This window comes from Echiichthys vipera (genome assembly GCF_963691815.1).
Source record: "Echiichthys vipera genome assembly, chromosome: X".
NCBI lineage: Eukaryota > Metazoa > Chordata > Actinopteri > Perciformes > Trachinidae > Echiichthys > Echiichthys vipera.
In genome coordinates this window covers 1,612,252-1,624,700 of record NC_139825.1, presented here as the reverse complement: position 1 = coordinate 1,624,700, position 12,449 = coordinate 1,612,252, and the positions used below count along the sequence as shown (strand labels likewise).

At 40.3% G+C, this 12,449-nt stretch overlaps 1 protein-coding gene across 4 annotated transcripts in view; it reads right to left on the bottom strand.

The window, feature by feature from the left end:
- The window catches only part of setd5 (SET domain containing 5), a 75,836-nt gene extending 68,305 nt beyond the window's left edge, over positions 1-7,531 (bottom strand). For 3 of the 4 annotated variants that reach the window (XM_083938912.1, XM_083938911.1, XM_083938914.1), the window contains exon 1: positions 7,411-7,508. In XM_083938912.1, coding sequence (XP_083795038.1) covers positions 7,411-7,481 — 71 coding nt within the window. In that variant the 5' untranslated portion in view covers positions 7,482-7,508. Of the gene's footprint in view, positions 1-7,410 lie in introns of all 4 variants that reach the window. The other variant, XM_083938913.1, reaches the window with a different exon arrangement.
- Between the last annotated feature and the right edge of the window lie 4,918 nt (positions 7,532-12,449).

The window sequence follows — 12,449 nt, the reverse complement described above, 5'->3', positions numbered from 1 at the left end:
TCATGAAAGCAGGCTTACCTACGGAGAAGTGGCCGCTTTTTCTTACTCAGGCTGTCTGTGGATATTTCCTCAGAAACTACTTAACACAGCTAGGCCTGATGTGGAGATACGATACAACTCTCCCTCCCTTAACCCGTGGGAGGGCTGGACGATTCACAAAAAAAAGACAACACACATTTACAGAGATGATAATTAGGCTCCTGAGAGTGGGTCGTCCCTCCAGATAGAAATGACAAACAAATTATTACAAGATAACCTTTTTTAGTATGATAAACAACTATTTGTCGTTTCATTACATTTCACCATATTGAGTAGAGGAACAACAGTGAGTTAACTGTAATCACTAACAATTGTGAATTTGAAGGGACTATGAAAGGGTAAACAAAATGCCAGTAGTGGTGTTTTTGCTAGTGGTCCAGACTTTTTACAGGAGTCAATGTTACATTGCTTAATTTTAAACGGTTCATTTGCAACCAGCCTGACTCAAGCATCACATAATGCATTTCCTTTATTTCTGTCTGGGAAAGTTTAGTCTCTGGTAGACTGCACGTCCCACTTCTTCGGGTCTCTTCAACAGACTTTGTGGACAAGACAGAAAACTGCTGACAGGATATTGGAGGGAAGCGTATTTATCACAGCCCAAGGTTCTACAGTTGGAGAGAAATGTGTATAACAGGGAAGAATTCAGCAATGTTGAATGGACATGTGTTGTTTTGAGCAAAAGAGTTGTACTACTGTATTAACAATGTAATGATGGGTCGACACATATTATCACAATACTTTTTTCAATATGGACCTCCTGAAAAATTGCTGTAGGTTACTGACATAAACCTAGAATGAAACAGGAAAGGAAAATTCCTACCACTTATTTCAACAGTTTGGGCCATTGATCATGATATTTTCACCTACCCGATTGCTGAGATCTGGGTACGTCAGAAGAACGGAGTTCATGAGGGGTAGGAACATGACTGGTCAGACAATCACATAGGTTGTTAACAAACTCCCAGTTTAAGCACATCATCTACATCATGGGACATTTCATGTTAGTAAATCTGTGTCGTCGGATTTTGAAATTAAAAAGCCATTGGATTTCTAGCACTGGATATTTATGCATTGAAATTATGTATCCGAATATTTGATTTTTCAATTTTAAAAATTCAACATTAAAAGAATTCAATGTTCACTTCCGGTTTGGCTGGGATAACTGTACATTTACAAGAGCCTGCAGGCATTGGAGCCTTCCTGTGCCACGCTAGCAGAGAGCATCGCTAAGCTGTTAGCTAAAGGTAGCGACCTGGAGTCCCGGAGTCATTGGAATAATATCATAGTGGTCGGCTTACCCAAGTCAGTGGAGGGACCGCGTCCGACAGCCTTCTTTGCAGAGCTGCTCATGGAAAGTTTTGCGGCGAAGGTGTCTTAGAATCACCGCCAGAATGTGCTAATCACACGCTATCCGAGAAGCCAAAATGAGGCCAAAGAGCACGGCCAGTCATTATGGGATGGGTTGCTAATGTTCTGACTGTCATGAGTTTTGAACAGAAGTTGCGAAACAGACATTTTAACACACCATGGACATGTTGACGTTTTGGATTCCCGTTTTTTCATCTTTTTTTGCCTGTTTATACTGTTGTGTGAATTCAGACTATCTTCAATCGGCTCCCGTGCCAAGTACTGGAAGCTTGTTTACATGTGGATTTCAGTTCGTTATTATATATTTTCTTCACATCTTAAGTTTTTTAAAACTTTTGTCACCCACTGCCACGGGGTAATTTTAGGTCTTCTTGCTTTCTGTTACTCATTTTGTCAAAAGGTTCTACGGAAGCCTGACACTGGTCATAACCTGATGTGTAGCGTGTACTTAGGGTTCAACCTTCCCTTGAAAAAGGGAATCGTCCCGTATTCAGTGTGCGTCCCATATTGAGCTGAAAAGGGGCGCACTTTGTCCCGTATTACCGTGAGAATCAAAAACAGTAAGTAAAATGTCAATAGAATGAATGAATAAATGGCGCCTTATAAGAAAATTTAAGGTAAACGTATTCTCAGCCTCTCATGCCCTGTGACTAATGAGCTGACAGCACACTCACACAAGAGTATGACGGGCCAGAATCCCGCTCATCTCATTGGTTGAGGTATGTTGCTTGCGAATCAGATATCGGAAGACAATCAAGCTTGGACATGGAGGGCAGTGACGCCGACAGTACTTCAAAAACAGAAAAGAATGCAAAAATACTGAGAGGAATGGTTAGAAGGAAAAACATGGGTGGAAAAAGTGCACGATAACATCTATGAAGCACACTGCGCTGTGACTTTTTCCATAGCCCATGGTGGACTAACATAAGGGACACCAAAACTAGGGGAACCCCAGACCAATTTATTGTCCACCAGGCAACGCCAGAGGCAAATATGGTTTTTTTTAAATAATGATTTTAACACTCTGGTTAAGGTTAAAATGGAGAAAGTACAATGAATGTCTGAATTGTATGGAGAAATATATAACAATATTATTTTCTGTGTAATAAGAAAGTACAATTGCTAGATGAGTACATTAAGCAGATAAATAATACATCAAACTAATACATAGATGAATAACAATAATGAATTAAAGGAGAGCTCATTGTAACTCTAAATGATGAATTGTCTTGCTCAGCGTTTTACTCTGTGGCACTGAAAGACAAACAGCTCATTGCTGCAGCAAGAGCTCAGAAGAAGTACAGATGGGAAAAAAGCAAATGGACTGACTACAACTGTGGGCTACAGTCATGGCTTTTCAGGCACAAGTGTTTTTTCTTTACAAGTGTTACTCAGACTTTATTTGCACTTTTCTTGTTGCATTAATTGTGTACTTTGTACTGCTTTGTGTTGTTTTATATTAATTATACAGTTTATACATTTATTTTATTCTGTTAATTGTTGTTATTTTGTATAATAAAATGCTGATAATTATTTATTTTCTATGTGTTTATATCACTCAAATATGCATCTAATTCAATTCAGGTTTGAGTCAAATAGTAAAGAAAAAAATCGCTTCACATATACAAAAAAGGACTAAAAGATTCACTACGCCAGGCAAAATGAAGGCAATAAGGTGTCCCTTATTTTTTTTCAGGGAGTTCGCAACCCTAGTGGTGACCTACATTGGTACAGCCTATACATATGGTTTCATATAGGCAGGCATTCTATTAATCTTATTTGATGAAGAGGAATACCTTCACGGCCTGCCTGCGTTAAAACATTTTGGTGCCCTCTGCTGGCTAATTGACTTTACATGGCTTTTGCTGTTTTTTGTTTTTTTTTCTCTGCGACTGAAAGGGTCAAATATTGTTACTGTTTGGGGGGAGAGCCCGGAAGCTCAGTTTAGCTGTAAGTTGCAAGCTGGAGAGCTCAGAAGGTGTTTTTTCTATGGGAGTAGCCCTCAGATTGGTGACAATGTTATTGTTTTATTCCCTTTTTTGTGCGTGTTGTTGTTTTGTTCTGTTTTGTGTGTGTCTTTTTTAAGTAATTATTAATTTTTCAGTTATATATATATATATATATATATATATATTTATTTTTTTTAACCCTTTCTCCCCACTCTTTCTCAACTACTACAGATTACTTTAAGGTCATGCAGTGTCCTTCTAACTTATTGTTATTGTTCCTATGGCTAATGCTGTAAAGACAGGTACTGGAGTGCGTCTGATTTCCTGGAATACTAAGGGAATGAACAAAGCGATCAAAATAGGCAAGGTCCTGACACAGTTGCAGCAACTTCAGGAGGATGTGATGTTTCTGCAGGAAACACATCTCAAAACAAAAACAGCTGACACTCCACGTATTAAGAGGGCGTGGATGAGCCACCTATTCCACTTGAAATTTACAGATAGAGTTAGAGGGGCAGCTATCATCATTCATAAAAGGGTCCTGTTTGAGCTGACAAATGTAATCCTAGATACTGACGGCCATTATGTCATAGTTTCGGGCACACTTCAGAACAGACCAGTGGTCATAGTTTCGATTTATGCGCGCACCTGGGACGATGAACAGTTTTTTACAAGGCTTTTCGCCAAAATCCCAAACGCTGACAGTCACCACATTATCATAGGCGTAGACTTCAACCGGGTGCAGGATGTGACTCTTAACAGATCTTCTCCTACACAGGTTACGCTATCCAAATCAGCACACACAGTAAAAACGTATGCATCACAGTTGGGAATTTAGAAATCCTCATGGGAAAGCTTTCTCCTTTTTTTCCCCATGTACACCACACATTCTCCCAAACTGATTTCTTCTTAATCAATAACAACCTCCTCGACTGCGTGAATGCATGTGAATACCACCCAATAGTCACTTCTGACCACGCTCCTACCACAGTTGACATTGGTTTTCCACGGGATACAATTCTATGTTTACCATGGAGGTTCAGCTCACACTGACTGTTGGAGAGTAAGTTTAAAGATTTTATTGGGACTCAAATGCGCTCTTACATAGAGTTTAATGACACCCCTGATGTCAGCAGTGGCACACTGTGGGAAGCACTTAAAGCTACTGTTCAAGGACAAGTGATATCTTATATTTCCCAAATGAGAAGGGCGGAACGGGCCAGGCTGGTGGAAATTGCAGAGGAACAGTTGAAACTTGATGGAACTTACTTCATCTTACCACCCGACCCACCCCCCTCTATATAAGAAACGGCTACTACTACATCCAGAACACAGCCTCTTAATGACAGGCGTAGTGGAGAGACAGCTGTGACAATCTAAACAAAACTTTTTTGAGCAGAGAGATGAGGCAGAGAGACTCCTGGTGCAGCAGGCCCGCGCAGCTAGTGCTTCCAGTCTAATCTCTAAAATTCAACTACCAGACAGTAACCACACTTCTGACCCAGTGATGATCAACAAGTCTTTTTTTGTTTTTTACACCGCATTATATACTTCTGAATGCAGCCCAATTACTGCAGCGACCCCCAACCCCTTAGACTGCTTAACGTACCCTCAGATTGATTATGCGTTTATGTTAGAGTTTTTATCCAATCATTATTCAGCTATCATGTGTTGCCAGGGTCCCAAATCTGCCCTTACGCCTTCAGAAGCAAGAGTGCAGGCGCATGGTAGCTTAAAGTCAATGATAACGGACCTGTGGCATTAACCAATCAGCGTCAAGTAGGGTTCACTGGCACCTGCTAGCAGGCCTACAGCGTCATCGCGTGCACGTCTTTTGATTGGATATGCGCTAGAGAGAAGCAGAGCTATGCAGAGCTATGCAAAGCAGACCTGAGCACAAATGTCAATGTGATCAACGGGAAATAAGGACATTTCTAATTTGTGTAGCGCGACAAGTTGTTTTAGTTTTATTCAACTCACAATGGCTGAGGGAGGCGAAGATAACAATTTGATCGCAGATTTAATTACAACGCCATTCTCTAGAAAAACTTTTCAAGATAAGCTAGACAGTGTAAAGAGAGGCCGTCCGACCCCGACGCTAGCAAACCTGACTCAGCATTATTCAAACACACTTGATCTGAATGAGTACAAAGCACTTTGTTTTATTAGATTTGTATGCCTTTTCCCCATTTTATTTAGTAATGTTAAATAAATATTAAAAACCTAAGTTGGCAAATATTCTGTAAATTGTTTATTTTTCAGTGATCTGTGTGTGTGTGTGCGTCAAACATATTTCTATGACACTGCGGGTTTGTGTCTGATGATGCGCTGTTTGGTGAACACACTTGTTAAAGCTCATCGCTGTAGTGCTGGTGGACTTAATACAACTTTGTATTATACCTTAAAAGCCTTTTATTGTTTTTTGAAATGATGCCTTTGTGTGATATATAATGGCGCGTGAGCCCGTGGTGGAATACATGGAGCAAATGAACGTGACAGTATAGCTTATAGTTGAGTTATTTTTGTATTTTAGTTCGGGACTTTTGCAGCTTTCTTTATTTTGCTGAGTTAATATTATTGTTAAAAACGAATGTTTCTGTGACGCTGCTTCGGCTGCGACTTGATTGATTGGTTGATTTAATTGATTTGACAGTGCGCTCTGCGCTGTTTTGTGAACAAACTTGTTAAAGCTCATACTGTTGGTGGAGTGAATAAAACTCAGTAGAGTAATATAACTCTGTTGTACTTGACTATATGTTAAGGTGATGCAACACCCAGTTGTACTGTGTTTTGGTCTAAATGTATAATGTGTAGAGCCATGGCATCATAATTATGGTTTTAAGAGGTGGTTTAAGTCTGGTAGGGCATCGCTGCAGGCGCAGGTCTGAAATGCACGGCCCGCCACTGTTTTTACTCTATTTGGTTTCATTGTACCTTAATTATCTACTCATGTTATATGTCATAGGGGATAGTGGGATTCATGTTGGGTTTTTTCTTTTTCACTTTAAAGCTGACGCTCCGGCGCAATATGCAATTGCTGTACGTTTCTTTGCCATCTGCAAAAATTCAATAAAGATACAGTCTACAGGGTTCCAGTGCGCAGAGATGATAGAGGACGCTCTCTGCCTCTATGGCCACAAATTAACCTCCCATTTTTGGCTGCTGTTAAGTTGTGTCACAGCAAACAACGGCAAAAGGGTGGAGAAAATGTATTATGACAAAGCAGCTAGACTGAGGGTTGTTTTGGAATATGCCGGAAAAGGCAACAGCAGCTCCTCACCGCTGTTCACAGTATGTATTCAGACAACGGAACAGCGGTTTTTTTTCGCGTATCGTGTATTTTGGGCGCCACTCTATTATAGCTTACACAGCGCGAATAGAGGTGTCAACAACGAGCACTTGGGTACTCAAGTAATCGTGCCCATCCCTAGTACTGTCGTCGGTGGGAGCCGCTGTTACCCCCTTGATAATAACCTAGTGTGCACTTCATAATCATATCTGCCACAGTAGATATAAGATGTGGCTTGAAAATCATCGGTAAGATGTTTCTGAATCTGAGTAGAGCTGCTGCTGTTAGAGAAACACAACATAACATTGTCAAAGCTCTCCTGGCTCGACCACATACACCTGATCTAGTATCTAGAATCTATCAAGCTTCCTTCCTTCCACTGAATTTAAGACATTGAACTTTGCAGCTGAATTTGGCATGTTGAATTTATGAACATTGAAAAATAAAATAAGACTTCAATTCAGGGTCAAAACATTCAGATACATCATTTCAATGCATAAATATTCAGAGCTAGAAAGTGAGATGATCAGGTTAAACAGGAAGTTGGTTTACAACCTGGGACACCGTGACTTTCTGAGTAATGCTGCCACATCCACAGATATGGGATGGTAAATTAGGAGGTAAAATGTTTAAGCACAAGTAACAAGTACAACTAATGGGCAAAACTACAAAAATAAGGCCCCAGCTGTAAATAAACAGACCTTTTGTTTAAGATGAGGTCAAAGCCTTATGAGTCCATCCCAGCCGATAGTGAGTACTTACTCTGATCCAGCAGCCATATCTGAGTAAGACGTTTCAGGTGTAGTGACTCCCAGCGCGATTACTATGCTCATGACGTCCAGCACAGCGATGCGTGGGAGGGGGGTAAGGGGGGGGGGGGGGGGGGGGGTAATGGGATGGGGGGGGGGGGGGGGGAGGAGAGGTGAGGGGAGGAATCACAGGGTTCCAACTACAGCAACAGGCCACTCCAGAGGTGGGGCGCCACCGAGCCGCAGCCTACGGCTGACTGTCATGGGGGACCTGAGGACAGAGAACAGCAGACCATCAGTTATCCACTCTCAAACAGCCTGGATGCTGACAAACTGCCTGCTACAAAACTCATTGAGTCACGTGATATTATGGAAAACATCTGCATCACTGGCCTGTGTCTGTAACTGTGCCATGGATACGTTTTGGATCACAACATGGCAATGGCAACCTAATTCTGACTGAAAAATGTCAGATTCATTGTGCTGTTCACACTGTTAAAAGCAAATCTGATATGGGTCACATATGAAGTAAAAAGTCGGATTCAGGTCACTTGGAACTGCAGTGTGAATGGAGCCAAAGTGTAGGCTACTCCCTGAAGAAATGTTATTATATTTTGGGAAAAAATAAATAAATTAATAAAGTTTTTTAGAAAGAATCAGAGGGGTCTTCAATATATGTTTGACATATACATGATGCCAACTGAATCAGCTGTAAGAACAGGTTCAAAAGATAATAATGGAGGCTAAAGCCTAACATAATGTATACATTCAGTATACCTTCAATGGCAATCTTTCACATATATAACAAGACTCATTTATTAGGGGTCACTGGATAGGACAACTGTCTCAGTTAAACAGTGACAGGAAAACCATCCTTTACACACCTAATGAAGAACCAAATTTGCTGACTCATGTTGACAATTATGAGATAAGCAGCAGAGGGCTTTCATATGCCAGCATCTCAAATGAGAACTTGATATGGACATGGTGCGAGAGGCCTGTCTCTCATGCATACAGAGACTTCCAGCGTGGAGTGGAGGGTAAGGAGGCTATTCAAAGCGCAGGAAAAACAACCAGGGGCTTTACAGTTCTGTCTACACTGAGCCTCTGATACCATGCACTAACAGATGGAACCAGTAGGAGGCGCCTTCCTCTCAGACACCTGGAGGGGTGAGTCATCCAACATAAGGCCCAGCATTCTCACCATGTGACCACACTCTGCTGAAACACTGACCCGTACTCCTCTGCTCTCATCGCTCTCTCTTCCTCCGTATCCTCCCAGCGATATTTAGGGACTGTTCCTCTATTAGTCATGCTTAAAGAGGAACATTGAGAAGAGAACAGCATAAAAGGGGGGCATGAACGAATAGCGTGAGTTTGTAATACACAGAGACATCCATTACACGCCATTATTTCTCAAACAAAAACACCCACCTTGCTCCTACCTAACTCACAAAGAGAGTCACTATTTGGGCCTCTTCTGAAAGAACCAGACAGTGAGCTAGAGGTGAATTCCATACGGAGAAGGAAAGCCTTTCTTTACCTGACTCCCTCCTGCTCCCCCAGCACCTCCCTCCCTTCCTTCCTTGTCTGTTCCTCTGGCCAGGAATACCGGGCTCAAATTACCAGTAGGCTCAACAAAGTCTTTTAACTTCAACTAAAACAGAGGCCATTTTGGAGACAAGTCCAAGGGGCAGGGACATACACACAAAATGAACAGCAAAGGAGACTCTCTCTTTCTCTTCTCTCAGCATCTCTCAAATAACTCTCTCCCCTCTCTTTATTTTTTATAACATACTAGTGTTCCAACACTGTCAAGTAATGCCTGACATGCACTGCACTGTCCTAAAATAACCCTGGAAACCCAAATCCACAATATCCTTCTAAATAAGTAATTTAGGAGTGTATGTATAGATTTAGCTATCAAGCTCTGCTCTGCCGCATCGTGACTGTGTTTGTGTTGTCCCTTGATGCACAAACAACGGTTAAGAAAACAATGTGTCCTCCTTTTATTAACCATCTACGGCAAAATCCACCGGAGAAACAGTGGACCGTGTTTTTAATGAGCTGCAGTGCAAAAATCCCGTATATGCAGCTCTCATTATCCCCCATGACTGGTTCAACTGATTCGGCTTAAAGGATCCGTCTATTATCTGGATCTGCCCCATCTATTACCTGGAGGTGTCTCCTCTCTCCCTCTACATACAGCACTCTGATGACATGGAGGCTGATAGAATAGAATAGAAATACTTTATGGATCCAGGCTGGGAAATTGCAGTGAGTATTGAACCATAGATAAAGTTAAGATATAACGTTATTGTACATTTACATCATTTCTTGAAAGATTTGAAAGGGACAGTGTGATTTTGGTGACATCTTGTGAGTATTCCATTGACTGAGATTGAAAAATTATAAACTGAAAGAAGCATTTACACAATATATGGCTCTGACTGGACAGCAGAGATGGTCACAACTTGTGACCATCTCTGCTTAAAACCATAAGAGACTTGATTAGGACTTGTTGCTTCCCTCAGTGACTCGAGAAAGTGACTTGTGACTCTTGTGTCACTTTCTCGAGTCACTGAGGGAAGCAACAAGTCCTACTCAAGTCTCTTATAGTTTTAAGAAATAATAAAATAGAGTTGAAGTGCAACCGTATTGTATAATTACAAAGTCCCAACTAATGACACTTTATAATCTAGTATAAATAAAGCAGGTTTTCTACTCCCTTTACCTGAACTAATTACAGAGGCACCTGAAACTCCAGGTCCTGCTCTCATTCAAGGATTTTAAGACATTTGATAATAACTTGGAGGCAGACACATCTGGCTATAGATGTTATGAGAATATATTATTGATTATGCTCGATTTTGATATATATTTGCTTTTTTACTTGTTATGAGATATATTTGTATTGTATTATAGTCATTTATTTTTATATACATTTGCTTTTTTACTTGTTATGAGATATATTTGTATTGTACTATATCATTTATTATGATATATATTTGCTTTTTTACTTTTTATTACATATATTTGTATTGTATTATAGTCATTTATTTTGATATATATTTGCTTTTTTACTTGTTATTAGATATATTTGCTATTGTATTATAGTTTATTTATTTTGTTATAGCTGCTCATTATGTTTGTCAGAAACATTGTCCGTCGTGCTGCTGTCACTCAAGAGATGTTTAATGTCAGTGAGCTCTTCCTGTTAAATAAATAAACATTCCTCCAGCCTCTCAAACACAGTGTGATGGTTAAAGCTAATAACGCAACATAACGTTATGTGGTCAACTATAAACCTGTAACGTTAACTTGCCTTTAACTAACATTAATAATTAACGTGTATTCCTCCTGGTTTAACAGTGTTAGCCAGCAGATGGTGGCAGCACCGGTAAGAAAACACTTTTCAACAATATGTAATTTAATGAACGCCAATCTAAAAGTTAACCTCTCACAGAGCTAACATTAGTAACAAGCTAATGTTGATAGTTGATGCAGCTGAGCTTAACACAGACGTTGCATTCTGTGATTCTTTTGTTTCGGCTGTTTTAAACAATATGGCAAACGGTAATGGAACTGCAGCAGCAGACCAGGGTGAAGTTAGTTTGAAGCTAGCTATTTGGATAGACTGGGACCAGAGTGGGGCTGTTGAATATCCAACTTAAAACTAACTTCGCCCCAAAAGCAGCAGCTGGTGTCGTGCTGTTGTTGTGTTGTTGTCATTGTTGCTGGTTTGTGTTGTTTTTTTATGTTCGTTTTGTTCTTATTTTTAAAAAATGTTCTGATTCTTAATCTTTTTTTCTCCGAGGTATCGACAATGGTATCAAGTATTTTCCTGGGTATTGGTATCGAGTTTGAAATTTTAGTATCGTGGCAACCCTATTACTGATACTGAATACTACTTATACCTCCCATACATTCAGACATGTTAACTGATATGTTATGATATTGTGTTAACGTATTCCATCACTTTCATCTTATTGTCTTGACTCGAGTAGTAACTGGTAAGCAGATTAGCATCGTCTGCTAGCTAGCTAACTTAAGCAGTCGTACACAATTATACTATAGAAACAAGGTAATACCACACTAAACTGTATACTCACCACACCGAGAGTGTTGGTTATCATACTCGACTTTTCTGGTAATGGTGGTAAAAGCAAATTATCCACCAGTTATCCACCATCAACACAACAGGTAGACTGTCTATGTTTACGTTAGCAGGGCTAATACCAATTGTTTTTAATTGCAGTCTGTTAGCTTCAGAGCACTCCCACTGTCGGTCCGTAATGTGCCCCGTGCTTTAGGGTACTTGTCCCCCCCCTCCCGGCCCGTTTGTACTCACACTACCTGGGCCTCGGCGGAATTCTTCTTGCTGCCTATACGTCATCACGCCATAACACGTCACACGCATTGATTGATGTCATCACGATGCGTCGCTTTGTTTACAAATCTGTCCATAGACCTCAGAGTTTTTGTGCGTCTTGACCAACTGTTATTTAATATTTTAATCCGACCCAATCTGCAGTAAACACGGCACCTCCGCATCACACCAACGTGAACCTTTGGCCGCCAATGTTTTAAATGTACGCACCGTGGTCCGTCCTTCTTTTTTCTATGTCCCAACAGGCGCACATAAAATGAAGTCAGAACCGCCGTATGCCTCGTGCTCGTACATGTGCTCCTAGGTGCGGTACGGTTCAAGATTCAAGATGTTTATTGTCATATGTTCAGTTAAGACAGACGTCGCACTGCACAATGAAATTCTTACTTTGCACATCTCCCTGGTAACAAAGATATATATTTAAATATAAATAAAAAAATAAAACCTAAAAGAATATATATTTAACTAAACAGTGTCAAAAAATAGAATTTTAAAAAGGCTACAATAAAATTTAAGTTAAAAAAAATTGTACAGACTAAAAATAAAAATAAATTAAAATTAAAGTGAAAAGATGGAATCTGTGCTGTGTCTTTGATGATGTTGTGGCCCTTCTGGTGGCCCTGGTGGAGTAGATGTCCTGAAGTGAGTGGAAGGCTGTTCCA